The sequence below is a fragment of the Zalophus californianus genome, chromosome 12 (assembly GCF_009762305.2).
Source record: "Zalophus californianus isolate mZalCal1 chromosome 12, mZalCal1.pri.v2, whole genome shotgun sequence".
Lineage (NCBI taxonomy): Eukaryota > Metazoa > Chordata > Mammalia > Carnivora > Otariidae > Zalophus > Zalophus californianus.
In genome coordinates this window covers 25,705,548-25,728,187 of record NC_045606.1, presented here as the reverse complement: position 1 = coordinate 25,728,187, position 22,640 = coordinate 25,705,548, and the positions used below count along the sequence as shown (strand labels likewise).

The following is a 22,640-nucleotide window of genomic DNA, read 5'->3' as shown; positions in this document are numbered from 1 at the left end:
ATGGCTCTACAATCTGCATACTTTCTCAAGAATATTTCTCTAACCCATATTTCGGTGTTCTGGGTAATTGTACATGCAAGTACCTTTTGAGGTTACTGATTGAGTAACTAGCATAGCACACCCTAAATAGCACGTGAAGTAGAATCGTAGTCCAGTAGGTTTAGCCGAAGACATGCCCACAGTTCATTTTTGATTGGAGAAAAAATTCCCCTAAACGGTCATTGTCACCGTTAACGATAGCATTCAGAAATACAATGCCCACTTGATGGACACCACTCCTTTCTCCTGTCATCCCAAAATCTTAGTGGAAAGCAAACGGGACGTCTAAAATGAACACCATTTTGCCTTTTTACAGGAGTTTTAGAAGCTCCAATTTCCTCTCAAAACACATAGTTTTCATTATGCATCGTTAAGAAAGTGATTATTTCAGGGAATTTCAGTGTGTGGTTATTATCCTTTTTACTATTTGACCTTCTCTAATTCTGAGCCTCTATAAATAATGTACCACCTAAATGCCACAGTGGGATTTTGCAACAAATTAATTAGTGATATCACAGAAGAAAGTACATTGTTTAATTTTACCATAATATAAGTATCTTAATTTCGTATAATCAAGGGATATTTCCTAATAGTAAATATTGCAGAAGACTTCTAAGAGATTATTAATATTTTTAAATATAAACCATCTAATTTTATAAACCATATTAAAATTGAATGGTCTGGCTCATACTGTAAATTGCAAACCTTTTTTGTCTTTAAAGAAAGATACCAATTTTACAGAGCATAATACTACATATCACGGTTAATTTCAATGAACAAGTATAGTGAAAACAAATTCTAGATGAATGTCGTCTGCAAAGAATTCAGAAATCTAATTTAAACATGACTTTCAAATTTCAGGTTTGCTAAGTCACTTGTCAAAATCACTGTTTAACCACTTCCAGCCCATGGTGGTTGTGGGACCTTTGCAGTGTTACCTAATGTCACTTCTGTCATCTCTCCTGATCATGTGTAACAGTCTGAAGCCAATCAGGAGAGAGAAAACAGTATTTTGAATAGGAAAAGTTATTTTTTTGCAAGTTAATTTTTTTGAAATAAAGAATTATTGTAACAGGGATTGGAATACTGAGGGATTAGCTAGAAGTACAGATCACTCTGAATACTATAGGTATTCCAGATCTTCTTAAAGAAGATGGAGTCATGGCCCACCAAATGACCAAAAAGTTGCTATGATGTCATGCTCGAATGGTTTGCTGGTAATTCATCCTCTAGGTCCAAAATGTCGCCTTGGAGGCATTCCTACAAAAGTAGTCAGGGAGTACTGCTGGCCATTTTTTTTCTGGAGAGTCTGAGAGCCCTCCAAAAGTTACCCAAGCTATAGGAGTTGAGCTCTGGAAAATACAATGCCCTGCAGGATCCAGACACCAGGAAAGCCTCACACGCCCCAAGAACCTTTGAGCAAACAAATCAGAAGCAGGAAGCAAAAACCCTTTCTTCACTGAGTGTCTCTCTTTCATCATCTGCTGACAAAGCTTAAAATTGTGTTCCTTGGTAAGAGAAAAATATTTAAAGAGCCCAGATCCTTTTTCATAGAGCAAGATAAATGGGTGATTTTGGAGCTGAGAGGCAAAAAATATATAACCGGCAAAACATTGTACTGAAAGAATATCATTCATTTAGCTTTGTAGTTATCACCTAGACCCCGGCTTGGGGAGTCAGATATTATAGAGGACTAGTTGAACGTGAACTGGCATGTCTCCTGGCATGCTTGTTGTGCTTGTTGCTTTGTTCCAGAGCTCCCACAAAAAGAAAAAGCGAAATGTTATCTCACTGGCTCTACGTTTTTGCAAGTGAAGATTGTAGGAATAAAAGTAAATTTATCATTTCATTTGCATCACTATTGTAAATGGTTATTGGGAGATGGCTATATTTAAACTGTTGTGTATAAATGTGATTAGTCCTTTAAAATGAATGTCATTTTATAATATAGTCACTAATGAGAAAAAAAATTTCAAAGGCAAGGAGAGACTCAGAAGTTGTCTATTTTTTGACATATCCTACTTGGCCAAATTATTGTAGTTGGCTGATAAACCTGATTCACATTAAAGTTTTCCATAATTTCCATAGTTTTCAGTAAAGAAAAGGGCAAAATAGATTGGGGGGCGTAAGTCATGTGAATTATTAGAGGAATTTTCCTAAGAGTCATATGTTCAAGGAGAGGACTTGTTAAGCATAAAATTATCATCTAATTTTGCAGCATTTATTATTCTCCATTAGGTCTAAGGTATGTGTGTGTGTAAAGCATTTACTTTTAATTAAAGGGTAGATTTGGTTAGAAAAATGCAAATAAATTGCATTTAAAAAATCAATGCAGTTAGACAATTTTTTTTTCCTGATGATTGCAAAATGATAAAGGCTCTGAACCTAATACAAGATCCTTGAATTTGTGCTTGAATTACTTCAAATCAGTCAAATAAATTTAAGGAAAATAGTTTTCCATGGATTTATTTTAATTCTACTTTAACTTTTTAATTATAATCACAAATGTTCCGGCCATTATCAAATATGTGAAGAAAAAGATTTAAAAATCATACCACTATATCAATAACAATTCAAGAAAAACAGGTGTCTTTTTATAGATCAAGATGGTATGACATTGAATGAAAATATAAGGATCAAATAATTGAAAGTACAATTCCATTGGTGGCGAGTAATTTTCCTTTTAAGGTAAATTTTTATGTTAGTAGATGGGAAGTAAAATGTATAAACACTGGACACCTGATAAAACACATTAAGTTAGCATCTAGAAAATCCCTATGTCTACAAGTCAGTTATGAAATAATGTGAAAAAAGAAAATTAACTTCTTTTTTTTTTTTTTTTAAAGATTATTTATTTATTCATGAGAGACAGAGAGAGAGAGAGAGAGAGGCAGAGGGAGAAGCAGGCTTCCCGCTGAGCGGGGAGCCCGATGCGGGACTCGATCCCAGGACCCCGGGATCATGACCTGAGCCGAAGGCAGACGCTTAACCATCTGAGCCACCCAGGCGCCCAAGAAAATTAACTTCTGTTAACTTTCTTTTATATTGCTGTGTTTGCCATTTAAAAAAAGACTAAGGGTGTAAAAATTATAATCCCATTTTAACTATTGCTCTGGTAAGTGGAATGTGTCGGTGGAGTTTTGTGACTTTTGAAAGTATCTTTCTAGATCATATGTAATATTTTTATTTAATTTCTCTATTTTTAATTTACTTTCTCTTTCTTTTAGCTTCCCCGTGGGTTGATAACAGTAGAACTCCAAACAAGATTGATCTTTATGATGTACGCAGAAGACCATGGTAAGAATTTTTAGGTAGTCATGAAAAAATGAACTAGACAAAAGGTCACATTTTTGGTGAAAAAGTTGAAAGGATTTCCATTTTAGAATGAATATTGTCTAATTATTTTAAAGACCTCTGGTGTGGGTTTTTTTTTTTTTTTCCATCAAATAAATGCAGTTAAAACTCAATGAAGATGGTGAGTTCAAGTGAGCAATAATAATGAAAATTGTTGAAATGATTTGTCAAATGGTTTCAAATGGACTAGTTGTAAGGTTTATATTCAATGTCATCTCTAAATCTCTTTTAGCTGGTGGGGGTTTCTATTGAAAAGCTCCCAGTTTGCTTGGAGTAGAGCTCTAATGAAGTGTTCCGATAGAGTAGAAGGCAGTTTGCCTCTGGCAGTGAACTAATGAGAACTGGCCCCAAGGTAAAAGCTGCCCCTAGTTATGGTCACATAGCTTAGGTTTCATTTTCCCAAAAGGAAAGTTTTTTGTTCCTCACTACTAAAGCAACTCATTCTCCTAACATATACCTCGAAAAATAGCAAATAGCTCATGAGTGTACTCACTGGGAAACAACTATTAAGCTTGTGTATTTTATTTCCGTTTTTAAAAAAAATGTATTTAGGGCGCCTGGGTGGCTCAGTTGGTTAAGCGACTGCCTTCGGCTCAGGTCATGATCCTGGAGTCCCAGGATCGAGTCCCGCATCGGGCTCCCTGCTCGGCGGGGAGTCTGCTTCTCCCTCTGACCCTCCCCCGTCTCATGCTCTCTCTCTCTCTCTCTCTCTCATTCTCTCTCAAATAAATACATAAATAAAATCTTAAAAAAAATTAAAAAATGTATTTAATGTGTAGGTTTCTTTTTTTAATGAGTTCACATTTTATACAATATACTGCTTTGTAATCTATTCTTTCATATCAATACCTTTGAGTGCTTATGCATAAGAGACATGCTTAACGTCATTTTAGAATGATTATATGGTAACTTATTTTGAAAATCCCCTATTATTGGACATTTAGATGATTTCTAACTTTTTGCTAGGGTTTGTACGAATTCAAAGATGCATGATGATTGATTTGAAGAAATATATTTAAGACTTTGAAAATGTCCTGTTAAGCATTCCAGTAGCAGTTTACATGAACACCAGCCACGAATGATAATACCAGATATTCTAATCTACATAATATTTTTGTTACTATTTCTCTAGGTGTGCTGGCTCTGGAGCTATGGGTTGTTGATTGGAGGCCGAGACTATGATACCATGTAGATTGGGTTCAGGAACTTGTTGTTTTTGAGGGGACCCTTAGAAGGAAGGTGCCAAGCTGCCATCCTCTCCTCTCATTTTCCCATAGAGAAGCATGCCAGGACCATTTCAGATGCTGGACGTGAACTAAATTTGCCTCTCATTGGAATATCCTGGCGAACCTGCCCCATTTAACCTCCTTACAAAGAAACAGCCTTTGGTGCATGTTTTAAGCTCTGTTTCACAAACACATAGTCCTGAGTAGATACTCACTGTGTTGGATGTTGTCTGAAAACGAATTGGCAGGTTTTCTGCAGGCTTCTGAGATTAGATTTAGTCGTGGGCAAAGAGGCTGGAGTGATAACTAAAAAGTTGAGTTCAGGTTCAGCTCTTCCTGGTGGGCAGGTCAGCCCTCCAACCCCATCAGGCTGTGGCCAGGCAGCATAAACTTTGGGGATCATTCCCCTGCAATTCAGTTTCTCTCTGCAGTCGTTGAACTATCTGAATACAGCTTTCCTAGATTTGCTTTAATATGCACAGATTCTGAGTCAGTAGGGCTGGGGTTCAATGTGAGAATCAGTGTTTTGAACTGGTTCTCCAGGTGATTCTACTCTTGGCAATGTTATATATTACTTTAAATTACTTCCTTATCCCTTTGTATTACCCCTTAGTATTTCTTGTCTGTTGATAGTTGTTTTCTCACATTCCTAGACCACCTAGCTATTTCTGTGTTTATTTTTTGCATTGAAAAACAGGATATAATCTTATAATTACTTAGAGTGAGTTTTAAACCCCATGGTCAATAAATTGGAGTTTAGGATATATATATATATATATATTTTTTTTTTTACATCCAGGAGTTAATTTCTTTTGCTTCTAATATTAGAACACATCTCTTGATCTTTTGTTATAGCTGTGATACATACCTTAAATATTTTGCCTCTGACATCTCTATTATGTTAGATATAGCTTTTTAAAAATCAACATTGTAGAATTCTGAATGAAAGTACATTGTCTACTGAGATAGAATGGAAGTAGGGCCATGCTTGGAAAATGCTTGAAGAAATCAGTAAAAACCAATTTTTCAAAACATATCAATGTTTGCTGTTTTTCAAGATAAAAAAGTATTCATATGGTATTTGTTTCAGGTACATCCAAGGAGCTGCATCGCCTAAAGACATGCTTATCTTGGTTGATGTGTGAGTAGTTAGATATTTTACATTTATATACTGAAAATATAGGGAGAATTTGAAGATAACAGTAGTATGTTGAAATAGGCTGGGTGAAAAAAAAAAAAAAAAGGCAAAGAGCAATCATGATGACTTTTATATCCAGACAAAGAAGCCATGTTAAGACAGTAACAAAACAAACAAAAATTGTCTTACTGAAAAGAAGAAGAATCTATATTGGAATTGAAAATTACGGCATCGTTCTAAAGTCTGAGCTTTTTGAAAATTATTCTTTTGTTTCAAATTTTTGCTTTATATTTTAAACAGAAGAAAGTATTTGGTTGCTAAAACTTAGCAGTTCCTGCTACCAAACAAAACAAAACAAATTAGTTGGCACTTAGTCATTAATGATTCAAATAACTTGTAGGAATTTAGCCGCAAAATAGATAAATATCGAATATATTAAAGGCCGATACTGGGACTTTTTCAAGGGAAATGCTGGTATATAGGAAGGAATTCCACAAGTTTTTATATTGGTTGTTTTATTTTTTACATTGCTTCAAGTTAAGGGGGGTGTGTGTGCAATCTTCTGATAAAATTTAAGATGAAATTGTGGAACATCAAAAATAATTAGTTTTTAAGAGTAATACCAAGGAGTTAAAAATATGAAGTATAAAATGTTTATTTTCCCTGAGAGAAAAAGTTACATCTTCTTCTATTCTTTGCCACTTTGGAAGAAACAGAATCCAATGTTTTGTAGGCAGATAAATCCGTACTACAAGTTAGTATCAACATTTGAAAACATTTAAAAAATGATCTGAAGTAAACAAGTTAAAAACCTGTCACCTAGCATGAAGAAGGGAAGATGAATGAATTCAACAACTATAACTTACATGTTAATTCCCATTTCATTTCTTAAGTAAGTCAGAACATTTTAATTATTGTGGAGTTTATATCATGTGCTAATCCTTGATATTCTTAAGTATAAATCTAAATGGTGATTCAATACGTTACAAACTTACTGGAATATGGTAACTCCCAGAAATAATTTTTCATGTTAAAATATTTAGAACCCACATGCATATTGGAAGACTAAAAGTGCATACGAAGTTGAAATACCATTTTTAAAGGATATTTCAACAAACATGTATGGAGGCTGTCCTTTATACAATGTAATACTGTAGAGACAAAGATGATTAAGATGTCTCTCAAAGATAATTCAAGTGTATTAGTGAAACTAAACCCTATTCCCAAGTAACTAAAATAATTGTAGAAGGTGATAGATGTAAAGTCTGACCCAGCACTAAGAGTCAATAGAAAAGAGCACTCCGATTTAAAGTGTCATAAAAGACTTCATTAAGGAGATGGAAGTAGAATTGATTCCTTAGAGTTAGGATTTCACAAGGTGGGCATGGGAGAGGAAAGGAAAGAGAATGGAATTTTCCAGTGGAAGAATTGACAGGAGCCAAGTGGTGTAGGTGAGAACATCTGGGGGAACTGTACTGAGCAGAAGGAAGAAAGAAAGAGTATGAAAGTTTTGCAAAGCAGGGCTCTTGTGATCACCGGCTAGTTAGTAGGTAACTATGAGCTACTAACAGTATTCGATCAAGGTGTGTTTCCAGAATTTTCACCTGTTCGCATGGGAGTGGGGGAGTAGAGGCTGAGAGTTGGATGGAGTGGGTATTACCCAAGCTCAGGGTCTTCAGGTAAGAAGCACCTGACACCGAGTGGAGAGAAGATGGAGGGGAGGCCACCTCTGTGGGAACTGGGAAGTGGAATGAAAAAGGAAGGTGCTCTGAATTGGAAAGTTGAGAGGGAGGAGGAAATTGGATGACTGAAATCCAGCCTGGTTGGTACCAAGAACATTAATAGGAAAAAAAAAAAAAAAAACATGTTTGGGAGTAATGCCGTTTTGTACATGGACTCTGTGTAGTTGTTTAACAAACAGCCAGAAGTCTAAAAGTGGGGAAAAGCTGAGAGCCCCAGAGATGAAGAAAGGGGAGGTAGTTGCCTAGAGATGAGTCTCACAATGAGATGAGGTTGCCAAGGATCATCGAATATGTAGACAAGAGAAATAAAGACTAAAACCCTTCAACTTGGCTAACAGAGCTGGTAATCAGTATCTATTTCCTGAATAAGTAAATAGGCCATGAGTATCCATAATTTCTTAAAATCATCCCTGGACATGCAATTTTCATCGTCATAGTTAGAAACACATACATTCTGATGCTGATATGAAAGGTAAGATTCCTTATAATTGATTTCTACTGTATCAAAAACGTGACTTTCTTTACTAATTTTTAAAGACAAAAATATTTACTTACATAAATGACCTAGAGTTAGTGCAAAAGTCTCCTTTCCTTCTGATGTGTGGTGTTGCTTCAGTATGTGGTCATGGACCCATTTTTTTTTTTTTTTTTTTTTTTTAATAGGAGTGGAAGTGTTAGTGGATTGACACTTAAACTGATCCGAACCTCTGTCTCTGAAATGTTGGAAACCCTCTCAGATGACGATTTCGTGAATGTGGCTTCAGTAAGTATAAGATGACTGCATTTTTACGGAATTAATTCTGCAATTTCTGTTTCCCCCAATTTTAAATAGTTCATCATGTTTTATCATTGATAGGCTGAGGTAGGTCTGATCTTTGATAAGGCGATCTCACTGAGCAGTCCTATTCTTGTTCCTAATTCTCCTATACTTCCATGCCAAGGTCCTCTTTGAATGTCTAAGGCTTTTCCTATGAGTGAAATAATTGAAGTAATAATGAAGAAGAAAAAGCCTGGCAAATATTCTCCTTAGCACCAAGGAGCTTAAACAGGTGACATGAACCTCTATACTCACTGTAATCACCGTAACTCCTAATGTTACGGAACCTGGACTGGATCACCCGACGGAAGAACCAAGCGGCGCTCAGAGACCTTGGAGGATAGGTTTATTTAATGCCGGCAGGCTCAGAGGAGAGTGGTCTCCAAAGGTCTGAGCCCTGAACACAAACAAAGGGGGTAATTTATACACTTCTACTTCTGCATACTTGGTATTTTGACGCCCATGGGAAGCCTTTTGGTGCACGCGGGAAGCAGAGCAGAGAGAAGAAGCCGGAAGAGCCCCGGGGCAGGGGCTGGGACTCCCTTGCTCGCTCGTAGGCCATCTTATGACACAGATTTTTCCTTATCACTAATAATAGCAACTTGGCAGTATAATTATATGGCAATTTTCTGTTCATTATAATACTCATTTTTCACATTGGACACATATCCATAATGTATTACAGTTTTTTAAATTGAAGTATAATTAAGGTCATATTAGTCTTATTAGTTTCAGGTATACAACATTTTGATTCAACAGTTCTATACGTTGTTCAGTGCTCATGATGGTAAGTATAGCTACCATCTGTTACTACAATAGTGTTGACTGTATTCCCTATTCTGTACTTTTCTTTTTTCTTTTTTTTTTTTTTTTAAAGATTTTATTTACTTGAGAGAGAGAAAGCACATGAGAGGGGGGAGGGTCAGAGGGAGAAACAGATTCCCTGCTGAGTAGGGAGCCCGATGCGGGACTCGATCCCGGGACTCCAGGATCATGACCTGAGCCGAAGACAGTCGCTTAACCAACTGAGCCACCCAGGCACCCTATTCTGTACTTTTCATCTGTGACCTATTTCGTTTATAATTGGAAGTTTGTACTTCTTCATCCCCTTTATCTATTTTACCCATTCTCCCCACCCACCTGCCTTCTGGCAACCACCAGTTTGTTCTTTGTATTTCAGAGTCTCTTGTGTGTTTGTTTGTTCATTTGTTTTGATTTTTAGATTCTACATGTAAGTGAAATTATATGGTATTTGTTTTTCTCCACCTGACATTTTACTTAGCATAATACTTTCTAGGTCTATCCATGGTGTCCCAAATTTCATTTTTTTTTTTTGACTGAGTCATATTCCAGTGTGTGTTGTGTGTGTGTGTGTATCTCACATTGTCTTTATCCATTCATCCTTTGGTTGATACTTGGGTCACTTCCGTATCTAGGTTATAATAAATAATGCTGCAGTAAACATAGGGGTGCATATATCTTTTTGAATTAGTGTTTTTTTATATATATATATTCTTTGGGTAAATACCTAGTATTGGAATTACTGGATCATAAAGTATTTCTGTTTTTAATTTTTTGAGGAACCTCCGTGTTGTTTTCCGCAGTGGCTGCACTAATTTACATTCTCAGCAATAGTGCATGAAGGTTTCTTTTTCTCCACATCCTCACCAATTCTTGATATTTTTTTGTCTTTTTCACATTAGCTTCTCTGACAGGTCTAAGGCAATATCTCATTGTGATTTTGATACGCATTCCCTGATGATGAGTGATGTTGAGCATCTTTTCATGTGTCTGTTGGCCTTCTATATGTCTTCTTTGGAAAAATGTATTCAGGGCCTCTGCCCATTATTTAATTGAGTTGTTTTTTTGTGTGTTTTCTTGGGGGGCTGGGGAGGGTTTTGAGTTAGGGAATTACATATTTTGGATCTTAACCCCTTATTGAATATATCATTTGCAAATATCTTTGCCCATTTAGTAGGTTGCTTCTTTTGTTTTGTTGATGGTTTCCTTTGCTGGGCAGAAGCTTTTTATTTTGATATAGTCCCAATAGATTATGCTTGCTTGTGTTTCCTTGTCTTAGGAGACGTATCTAGAAAAATGTTGCTATGGCTAATGTCAGAGAAGCTACTGCTTTTGTTCTCTTATAGGATTTTTATGGTTTCAGATCTCACAATTAGGTCTTCAAACCATTTTGAGTTTATTTGTATATGGTGTGAGAAGATGGTCCAGTTTCATTCTTTTGCATGTGGCTGTCCAGTTTTCCCAACACCATTTGTTGGAGAGACCATCTTTTCTCCATTGTATATTCTTCCTCTTTTGTCATTGATCAATTGCCCATGTAAGTGTGGGTTTATTTCTGGAGTCTATTCTGTTGCATTGATCTGTGTGTTTATTTTCCATTGATCTATGTGTCTGTACCATACTGTTCTGATTACTTTGTAGTATATCTTGAAGTCTAGGAATGTGGTATTCCCCAGATTTGTTGTTCTTTCTCAAGATTGCTTTGGCTCTTTAGGGTTATTGTTTACACCTTTGTGGAAAATGCCACTGGTAATATGTATCATAATAATGTATTAAGAATTATAATAATGTATTATGTTTTCAAAGTATTATTAACACAAGAACTGATATGTCAATGTGCTTTTTAAAAAATATTATTTCCAAAGACCATAGTAGACCTTCCTACTCATAGCTAAAGAATGTTGAACTCCAAAGCAAATAAAACAGGACAAAATGAATGTTATCACATCTCATGAAATTTCATGACCGTTTATTGGTATATAACTTCACATTTGAAGTGGTTATATTCACAGAGATGGAAGTGAGCGATTTGTGCTGAGGTCATTTTGTACTGAACATAGAAGAAGAGATTTGTCTTTGAAAGCTCTTGGGAGGATGAAGTTAAAGCAACTTCCTTCACCGGAAGGGCGCCCCTAGGAAAAAAGTAGTCTCGGGAAGCAGGTCTAATTCCTCTGTTAGTCTGAACTCTAGGTAACTAGATGTTTGATGTTTACGAAGAGGAAGAGGATTTATCACTAAAATGCTTTTAGCAGGATATCACTGGCTGAGGGTAGCTATAGAACCCAGGATCAATGACATAAAAATGTCCCATAGGTGATACATGCAAGGAACTCTGCATACCTCCTTTGGAGACTTTTCATCTGGGCCACATGTGTGTCTCCATTATAGTAAGGTATGACCTGATCTAGTTTCCTAGGGCTGCCATAACAGAATGCCATGGATTGGGTAGCTCAAACTACAGAAATGTATTTTTTCATGGTTTTGTAGGCTGGAACTCCAAGATCAAGGTGCTGGCAGGGTCAGTTTCTCCTGCAGCCTTCTCCCCTGGATGGCGGATGGCTGCCTTATTGCTTCTTTAGATGGTCATCCGTCTGTGCATCGACACCCCTGGTGTCTCTCCTTCTCGTATGGACACCAGTCCTAGTAGATGATGTCTTTATCCTAATAGCCTAATTATGACTTAACCACCTCTTCGAAGAACTTATCCTTGAGTACTGTTACATTCGGAGGTACTAGGGGTTCAGATTTAAGCATATGAATTTGAGGGGACACAATTCAGCCCATAACACCTGGGGAACCACTCTCAATGTCCAGCTCTTTCTCTGCCTTACCCGAACCTTCAGCAATCCTTTAGCTTGTCTGTATCCTTGATATTATTTCAGAAAACTTGATACTGCCTAAGATCTAAGTCATCCTAGTTTTATTTTACACTCTGCTCTGTGTTTTAGCTCAACACTTAACAAAATGTGAACAGGTAAAATACAATTTCTCAAATGATCAGAAAGGTAGTTATTTAGTTTCACTTGTACATAAACATATCATTGATTACAAAAGCATAACAAAAGAGAAAGTTGTGAAGAAACATTAAATTTGGTATGGATTTGGCCTGTCTAATGAAATTTATATAAAACCAGCAGATATTAAGTAAGGTCATTGTCTTAAACTGGCTTCTTCCTGATTCTCACTCATGGATTCAAAGTGTGGTAGTTGATTTGGGACATGATCCCCGGAAGCACTACCAGTTAAAGGAGTATGGAACTGAGTCAAGAGAAGGAAGGAGGGAACCAATTAAAGGATCTCAACTTCATTTAAAGGAACTTTATCCTACTAAAGAATCCTAGAAGCTGTTTAGAATATGAACTTCAAAGTTACTCTGCCAAAAGCCCCAAGGAGCTGGGACTTTATGTACCAGCCTTCCCCATATGTGGGCAAAAGAGATTCTGGCCCCAGGAGGGGAAACTGAGACCAGAAGTTGTAGGTTATGGTAGTTAGAAACCTCAACAGTGTCCTCTATATCCAGTCACTGATCCTTAAAGATGGTGACGGCTCACAATTAAAAGAAACAAACAAACAAAAACAGCTAAGAATACATCAGGAAGGTGGGCTGCTGACGTTAGAACAAAGTTCATAATTTATATTTATCTTTTTTCTCCTCTCATACCCTTTCTAATTTCCCTGCACGCTTGGCTAACTCTGTGCCAGCAGGTTGATTAGTGAGATGGCCTGAACTTGAAACCCAGAGGCCTGTGAATCCACAGTCTCTGTGTGTCCATTTCATAGTGGCTCCTGAAATTGTCCACAGTCTTCACTGAGCATGGAAGTGCTTGAATGAGTACCCTGAGTTTTACGCTTGGTTCTCCTTTCCCACATTATGTAGCAACAACCTTCATGACAATCTCCTTGTCAGCTGGAGCTCCGCCAGTTGATTTTTTTTTCTTGCATGTTCTTTCACTGGCTTGAGAAATCCAGAATATTGAGACAGTTAGTAGGTATAGATTTAGGAGGAGCACCACCTCACCTTTACACCCCCACATGGAAAGTAAGAACATTTGTGTTCAGCAGAGCCTAAAGTTACAGAGACAGGGTGTACAAATTTTCCAAGTAGATCACTTTCAGTAGTGGTGAGAAATGATGTTCCTACATCCTTCCCTTGGTTCCCACACTCATGCATTCTACCTTTTTGGGGCAGAGCCAGTGTGGGGAGGGGCAACCTGATTTGTAGCATTTGCTAATGTTCATAATATAATCACTCCCACCGTGGCCACTTTCAAGCTACCTTATGTGAGGCTTTAAAGATTCCTGAAAATGATACCATTGTTTTTTCTTTTGTTGTTGTTGTTGTTGTTGTTTTATGAGCAGATACAAGCTGGTGCCAGCACATAATGAATATAGCACCATAGTTTAGAGTACATTTTATCTTGAATGACTACATTTCAACTCAAAGATTGTCATCCCCAAGCTAGAGCCTTAGTGGCACATTTAAGAGACTGCCCCAATGTTTTATCATGCTGGATGCTCCTAAGTAATGCCCTATATGGTGGACCCAATGAATCCTTTGTTCATTTGTCCTTTATTGGACCTCATTTACCATAAAATAGGTTCTTGGTTATGCAGATGTTATGCACAATCCAATGGTGATATCCCATGATGACAAATCAGGTAGTATATGTACCTGGATGAGGCACTCTGAAGAAGAACAGAACTCATGACTGGAATATTTGTCAGTAACAAGAAAGAATAATGTATCCCACCCCCTTCCAGAGCTATAAAATTGATTATCATCTATTTGACATGAAGTTGTTGGTTGTCTTTTTGAAAGGTGATAGTGAAGACTAAGCATTGGACAATGGGTTGGTCATTCGCCAGTGTCGGTAGCTACGTCACACTAGGTGAGAAGGAGCCCATGCTGTTAGGCACATGTATACTATTCTCTCTCTATCTCCCCTCCACACCCATCCCCGCTACCCTGCTACAGCATTTAGGGGCCCATTTTGCAAGCACTACATTTACCACACAGAAAGGCTGGATGGCCTGTAACAGACAAATCATCTACCCAATGGTTTTTTTTTTTTTTTTTTTTTTAAGATTTATTTATTTGAGAGAGCGAGAATGAGAGAGAGAGAGTACATGAGAGGGGGGCGGGTCAGAGGGAGAAGCAGGCTCCTCGCCGAGCAGGGAGCCCGATGCGGGACTCAATCCTGGGACTCCGGGATCATGACCTGAGCCAAAGGCAGTCGCTTTAACCAACTGAGCCATCCAGGCGCCCCATCTACCCAATTGTTACGTACTTTGTGATGAATGCTCTTTAGTGGTCATTGATGTGAGACAAAGAAATCTGCACATTCCATGCTTACTCTGTAGGTACATCCTCATGCTTCTTCTCTAGAACACTTTGTTTGGGGAAGGTCTTCCAGTCTTGCTCCTCCAGGACATTGGCCAGCCAATCAAGCCATTTGTCACTGTGTAGGAGTGAAAACACAGGTGTCTTCTAATCACAAGCTACTCGTTCCTCCATACCACGCTGATGACTAGGTGTATTTGCCTCATGATCTCTCAGCATCCCTTCCCTGCATATTCTGCCAATACCTTCTGGCTCATATTAGGCAGATCTTATGTCTCTTTTGTTGAATATTCTCTCTCTCTCTCTCTGTCTCTCTCTCTCTCTGTCTCTCTCTCTCTCTCTCCCCCCCCCCCCCCGCCCAGTGTCTCTCTCTCTGTGTTGCCCTTTCTTTCCTCTCTCTCTCTCTCTCTCTCTCTCTCGTTTTTGTTTACCTGGAGCATAGACTTCTTTCCCAGATGGGACATTTTGAGACCTTACCTCTTTGTTGCCTAGAGCCATGAGGGAAAATGAGATCAGATCTTCAGGAGAACATGTTTCATCTTATGGTGTTTAGGAACAGAAAAACTATCTTTTATGTGGAAGAGGTTATTTCTGCTTATCCAGAGGGTATAGGGGAATCTGGAAGCTCACTGTTCTCAATTGTACCCACCTAGATGTTCTACCCTTAGGGTCCAATGATTTGCCTATCATTGCCCTGACTTTGACATAGAAACCTGACAAGGCTATAAATGCAGCCTCCTTTTTAAGGATGTGACTCTCAAAAGCACATACTGTGCCTATTTCTGGCACACGTTGACCTCACAAAGGAGATGGGAATCTCTTCATTGTATGCCCAGAAGTCTTGTGGAGTTCACACTCTGCCTTCAGTTGATGGTTGGCTGACTTGATGTTATCATTTTCTTCAGTGAATATAACAACATCCCACGAACTCCAAACCTTTGTGATTACTATTGCCACCTTATTTCTGAAATGGTAGGTGCCTCCTCTTCAATCTATATTGTGTTCCAATCACTGCAGGTGAAACGCTTAGCATTTGTGATACTACAGCCTCTGAGTGATTTTCTTGACTCTAGTTATGACTGGTATACAGTCAGTTACTAGTGGAATCTTTGTGGCCACACAGCTGGTGAGTGATGATTTAATTCTACAATCCCATTCTGAGGATCTATCAACCTAGATTGGATTTCCCCAGAAATGGTCCCTGAGACAAGGATTCAAGTACAAATGGTTTACTTAGAAAGTAACTCTAGGAAATACTTAGAAAAATGTGAGAAGTTTAAAGAAAAAGAACTAATAGAAGTTGGATTATCAAATAAGTTACCACTCCGAGTGAGTACAGCTTAATGCTCTGGACAGTTCTGAAAATCAGTACAGATTACATGAATCAGAGTTTATCCCTTCCAAGGGGAAAATGTGCTGCAGTATTTAAAGTTAATGATTGCTCCTGAGAGACTTTAGTTCCCTGGTGTTCCAAGGCCAACATGTACACAGGCAGAGGACTTACAGAAATTTCAGGCAGTTAAGTTTGGGCTGCATGGAAATATGGACGGAATACCAATAGCATCTGCCATAGCTAGAAACTAAACAGTGCTATTAATGAAAATCCTTTAAAAAGAATTTCTGATTAAACAGTAGAAATGGATTTGAATGAATTTTATGTTTTCAGCATTTAATCAGCTACTAATGATTCTTTCTTAATTAAATCACTTAGATCGGGTTGACATTGGGATTCTTAATGCCTGACAAGTCTTAAAGACCATTACTTTTCTTAAAAATATTAAGGCTTTTAAATGTGTATTGCTTTAAAGAAAATTGTTAACTAACTCCTTAAGAAATAAAATTGCGGGCGCCTGGGTGGCTCAGTTGGTTAAGCAACTGCCTTCGGCTCAGGTCATGATCCCGGAGTCCCGGGATCGAGTCCCGCATCGGGCTCCCTGCTCGGCGAGGAGCCTGCTTCTCCCTCTGGCCCTCCCCCCTCTCATGTACTCTCTCTCTCATTCTCGCTCTCTCAAATAAATCTTTAAAAAAAAAAAAAAAAGAAATAAAATTGCAAGATATTTCCTTTTGGTTTCTGTGAACCTGGTCAATAGACCTTGTTGGTTCATTGACAGTTCTTTGCAAATGCATACTTGTCTATCCACTTGATGTAGCTTGACTACATAAACTACAGGAGTATTTGCAAATGGAATATGGAGCTCCCAGGAAGAACTGGGAGTGCGTTTAATCTGGAAATAATGTATCTCAATATCTCAAGTTAAAAAATATGAAAATAGTTACATATTCAAAAATGGGGAAGAAGACTGATATTGGAAAATGTACAATGCAAATTGTAAGGCAAATAATGCAGAAAGATATTTGAAAGATGAAGCCATCATGATTTCCCACTTTATTCCCAGACAAGTTTATTGCTGGTCTCAGCTCCTGTATATTGGCTTGTTTCGTTTAGATTAGTTACTTTAATTTACTTTCATTGGTTATGGTCCTCATTTACCATAAAAAGATAGTTTTGTCAACTATATTCTGAATTTTTTATTAACTATATACTGTTGTTAATTTTATTATTTCAGAAAATCATTAGTACATTTTCATGATTGAAAAGTCACTGATTGGTTTTAAATGATCTTATTATTCCAGCCATAGATTTGCCCTTCAGAAATAAGTATGAACAAGATCTCAGGTAGCTGTGTGGTCATTGTTTGTCTTATTTATGTATTAACCTTCATTAATCACAAGTCTTATGGAATTTTTAGTGTAATTTTTTGAAACACTGCTTTTGTGGCAGGAACTGTTCTCTTTGTTTTCCACGGTAACTCATTTAGTCTTTATCACTACCTTGTGAGGTAGGTACTATTACTGTTCTTAATTTTACAGATAAAGAAACAGAGTTCTAGTATCTTTTCTAAGGGAGAAGACAGAATTGGAACATAGCCATCTTTGTTTATGAGTCTAGATGTAACCACAAAGTTATGTGGCTGAATGCTGAGGAAAATATAAAATATATTTACTAATTTTTTTAAAGAGTTTATTTGAGAGAGAGAGAGAGAGCACAAGCAGGGGGAGTGGGAGAGGGAGAAGCAGGCTCCCTGTTGAGCGAGGAGCCCGATATGGGGCTCGATCCCAGGACTCCAAGATCAAAGCCCAAGCCGAAGGCAGACGCCTAACTCACTGAGCCACCCACGCACCCCTATATTTACTAATTTTGTGAAATCTGGTTTATTTAAATAAAACTCCAAAATATTGGAATTGTTAGAAATTCGAAATCTGGTTTATTTAAATAAAACTCCAAAATATTGGAATTGTTAGAAATTCTAAGAATCTAGAATATGATTAGGTTATAAAAACAAAGAGAAATTGTTTTTAAATCTAAATTTATTCATTTTTATTATTATTTTTTTAAAGATTTTATTTATTTATTTGAGAGAGAGAATGAGATAGATAGCATGAGACGGGGGAGGGTCAGAGGGAGAAGCAGACTCCCTGCTGAGCAGGGAGCCCGATGCGGGACTCGATCCCGGGACTCCAGGATCATGACCTCAGCCGAAGGCAGATGCTTAACGACTGAGCCACCCAGGCGCCCCTACTGATTTAGATTTTAAGATCTTTGTATTTCATAACATTCCTAGTACTACGGATGTTTACAAATATTTTTATAGTGTAGCCGTTTGCTTTTTGGAGGGGCATATTAAAACAGGAAGGAGTAGAGTTAGGTTTCTTAAAAGAACCAAAGTTCTCTCTTTCATATATACTTGATTTTTTTTTTAAAAGGTAAAGATAGGTGCTTTTTAAAATTACCTTCATTTAAAAGACGCATAAAGAAATTATGGGCTGTGAAGCGAAGACTCTCAAAGGACAAATTTAGAGATTATAATGACAGGGTACGTAATCAAGGTTATTTAGTTTAAAAAAAAAAGAGATTGCCAGAAGATGATTGCTTTGCAAGTATAAGGAAAGCTTATAAGAAGGTGTTGACAAGCATGATAAATATTTTTTCCATTAATTACATGGTACACTAAAGATAGTTTTTGGTACTGAGGAATTACATTTTCAGTTTTAGGAATGGCAAAGTAATACTTAAGGTGAGGCAGAAGGAATACTTCTCTTTTGAACTGATCTGTTGTTTTTAAAAAAATATAAAAGTTAGAACTTACTTGCTGGGGCTTGAAGGACTGGGAAAAGAGTCCATGCCCAAGAAGCAGAGTTGTGTGTCACTGTTTACTGGGTAAAATTATTCAGGGTCCATGTATTCATTTAATTACGAGAAGAGGTAGAGAGAGTGGCTTGGGCTGATGTGAGCTGTCAGTTTAGCTGAGTTGCTCACAGTTACTTAAACTATCATATTTGCTCCTAATTATTTAGTAGGTTTAAATTCAGAAATTGAAACATAAATTGTTATTACACTAGGGTACTTACTTGTAGAATGCATAGACTTTAACCTTAATTTGTGAATAGCAGAATCCCTTTCAGCATATTCCGAAGGTTCTAGGAAGCATTTTGAGAATTTTGAGGTCTCTGCTAGAGCTTGAAAACACGTACTAAGACCTGAGAATGTTTTTTTTGTTACATGTTTCATTGTAAGGGACTTTGTCATAAGGTGACTATTTGCAAGGTAAATTCTGTTATAAATTCCAAATATTGACATTTGCTTTTTCTCATAATTAATTCATCTTTCTAATGTTTTGTCCAATGTTTGCGCCCTTTAAAAATATATTCCAAAAAATTGTTTGCACTCCTCATGATCTCTCTCCTGTTTAACCCTGTGTTCTATTGATAGGTATCTTCTTCATTTAATTTTTTTCTTTAGTTTCTACCATAATCATACTTAAAATTTTTCAAATATTTATATTATTGAAATGTATTTTCAAATATACATATACATTTATATATCTATATATATATTTATTTATGTATTTGATTTTAGTGGAACTGAGTTAGGTTGAATATGTTGAAAATAAGGTCTTCAACTCGTGTTGGTCATCCTTTTGTTGATCCCAAATGCTATTTCATATTGAAAAGAACTCATTGGTGATGTTACTAACTTTCCTTAAAAAACAGATTTGTTCTTTCTGTTAGGTGCGTGTCTTACAGATATGCGCAGATAGAAGTCATTTCTGTTTACCCTGAGTCTTGTTGCTTCCTGAGTCCAGATAGATGCATGCTTATTCCCCCACTTTGCTCAGATATTTGCTCAAATGCTTCCTTATTAGAGAGGACCCCCTTGGCCACCACATCTCCAGTACTATTCTAGTTTTAGTTACACTATCACTTTAACTATTGTCTGTTGTCAATCACTTTACCTCATTTCCTTTCTTTGTAGCATTTGTCTCTCCACCTGATGCTTTATATACATGTTTGTTGTTTATACTCTGTGTCTGTACTCCCACCTCCCCACCAATGGATGGTTTTATTTTTCTTTATTTGAATATAGAGACACTGTCTGCTTAGCCGAAATGTTAATGTATGTATATAGAAAAAATCAAGGCACATAGTGGGGCTTCTTCAATTGAGTATTTCTTTGTTAGTCATAACAGTGTGGGTAGAGGGCAAGTGCTACATAGTTGTCAGAATTTTATAAAAATTTCAACCAATGATCAGATATTTTTGTGCTCTTCAATGACAAGAGTCATCCGAACTTTATCTGTATTGTAGCATCTCTTCTCTGCAAAGAAATTATATATGTATATTATTGTTCTCTCTGAGTTCTTTAGGCAAGTCCAGCCAAACTCACAAGTGATCCCTTTTTCAACCAGGGAAGACATTCCAGGTAATCAGCGTCAGGTGCCATAAAAACATTGAGCATATTGGTCAGCATTGCATCATAATGTTGGTAAAGAGGAAAAGATCAAAGAGTATACAGTCATTTAGTCATTTCATTAAAGTTTCATCCTTGGGAACTGGCATTAAAATTTCCACAGGGCTATGAAAAAAAACTTGTGATAGAAATCATGCTGCTCTGTTTATTATATCTTAAGAATCATGTAGGGGCGCCTGGGTGGCTCAGTCAGTTAAGTGTCAAATTCTTGATTTTGGCTCATGTCATGATCTCAGGGTCGAGAAATAGAGCCCTGCCATGTTGGGCTCTGCACTGGGTGTGGAGCCTGCTTAAGAGTAGCCCCCCCGCCAAAATAATGAAAAAAAAAATTAAAAATCCTCTTAAAGAAAAAGAATGATGGCGAAAACCTGCACATATTTCTAGTTGAGCAAGTGTTGCAGAATCAGGATTACACAGTGGTTGATAAAGCCATGGTTGAGAAAGAAAATGTAAATATCAAGTAGAGATGAGCGAGGAAGTTTAGTACAAATTACTTTTGAAGCAAAAGAATAGTATACTCTCAATTGTTTGAAATTCTAAGTGCATATAATTAGAAAGGTTTAAAAGTTTTCTGTATCAAAATATAAATAGGATATTAAAATGATAGTTGGTCTTACTCAGAAATTTACTCAACATTTCAACAAAAGTCAACAGACTGAGTTTTGGGCATGTCATGATTCAAGTTAATTGAAATATTTATTTAGGGGTGCCTGGGGGGGCTCAGTTGGTTAAGTGTCTGACACTTGATTTTAGCTCAGGTCATGATCTCGGGGTTGGGAGATCGAGCGCTGCCTGCTTCAGGCTCTGTGCTGGGCATGGTGCCTGCTTAAAATTCTCTCCCTTTTCCCCTACTCCCCCTCCCGTGCAAGTGCTTTCTTTCTCTCAAAAAAAGAAAATTGTTTGAAATATTTGTTTAAAAGTAAGAACACTTACCAAAAGTTCTGATGGGTGATGATTTACAATTTATAATAACAGGCAAACAAATTTTGTCTCAATAATGTTGTCATTAGCTTCACTTTTGTTGATGTGACTTTCTCCTGACATTTACAGAATTCATTATTCCTTTTTCTTTATGTAATTCCTTTGATGGTTAAAACTATCAGGTTTAAATTTTAAGATTTTAGAATTTGAGGGCCTTTCTAGTTGATCTAGTAAAGCCCCCACCCCCCCCTTTTTTTTCCCCAGAAAGTAGGAAACTGAAGCTCAGAGGGCATAATTGAATCAGTTGTGGCCATTGATGCTTATTAGAGGCAGGGCTTGGGCTAGACCTGACTTTCCTAAATTGGATTAAAAAGTGGAAAATTATCAATTTTTTCATACAACAGGCCACAGTAAACATAAACCAGCAGCCAGTGTTGGGGGACAGTAATATCAATTTGAGAACAAGAGTTTTCAAGCCCCAGAGTGCTACTAACAAATTTATGGCATCTCTAACTGTGCAAGGGTGATCACCCCTTCTGGCTTTCCCCAGACAGGGATTCACAATAGAAATTAGAATCCTATTCACAGTGTTTGCAAAACATCAGAATTACTTAGCAATAGTTTTAATATATTTAGAATCTGCATTTGAGAAAAGAGAAAAGAATATGAGTTAGACGTAGCAGAGTTGAGATAGAGGTATATTAATACCTGTGGAATTAATCACTCTTCTTGAAATAAAAAGGTGACTCGTGAGGATGTCACTTTGTCCAAAATTTATTGGTAAATGTAATTTTAATTAGACAAAAAAAATAGTTCCAAAGTTCAACAGAAAGACAACGTGAAAGAAGCAGTGTGACAGAGTATGGCAGCTTATACTTTCTGGTATAAATTGAAAATGATGAGACTCCAGAGAGAAGAGCGTGTCAGGCGTTTGGGTTTGAAACAGAGCTCAGAATCTTGATCATTGTGTGACTCTGGGCGCTTTGCTTAACACTCTAAGTCTCATTTCCTCAACTGCATCATGGAAACTCTATTAAAACTAAAACCAGTGCTCACTTAGGCAACATAGATACTAAAACTGGAACAATACAGAGAAGACTAGCATGGCCACTGCACAAAAGTGATATGCAAATTCGTGAAGCATTCCATATTTTTAAGTCTTAAAAAAAAATACCTAAAACCATAGGCTTGGTGAAGATTAAATGAATTACCGCATGGTAAGTGCTTAGCCTGGTACAGTTGTGATTCTCCATATATGTTTGCTGATAGTTGTGTTATTAAGACTAAAAGTAAGAAGTTGGTGAAACAATGGAAATAGTAAAGGAATAAAAAAAATTCTAGAAATGTATCCCAAATCTTAACTCATTATAAAGAAGGGATCACAAGCCAGTAATTATTCAGTAATGGGGAGAATTGGCTACTGGGAAAAACCACTTAATGTAATTGTCCCCT

The 22,640-nt window shown here is 37.1% G+C and overlaps 1 protein-coding gene and 1 non-coding gene across 9 annotated transcripts in view; both read left to right on the top strand.

The window, feature by feature from the left end:
• CACNA2D1 (calcium voltage-gated channel auxiliary subunit alpha2delta 1) overlaps positions 1-22,640 on the top strand; it is a 479,784-nt gene that overhangs the window by 362,355 nt on the left and 94,789 nt on the right. For all 8 annotated transcript variants that reach the window (XM_027573790.2, XM_027573786.2, XM_027573787.2 and 5 more), the window contains exons 8-10: positions 3,267-3,336; positions 5,710-5,760; positions 8,163-8,262. In XM_027573790.2, coding sequence (XP_027429591.1) covers positions 3,267-3,336; positions 5,710-5,760; positions 8,163-8,262 — 221 coding nt within the window. The remainder of the gene's footprint in view (positions 1-3,266; positions 3,337-5,709; positions 5,761-8,162; positions 8,263-22,640) is intronic.
• LOC113912057 lies at positions 22,237-22,343 on the top strand. The gene has a single exon (XR_003516685.1). It is a non-coding gene; the product is annotated as a U6 spliceosomal RNA (small nuclear RNA).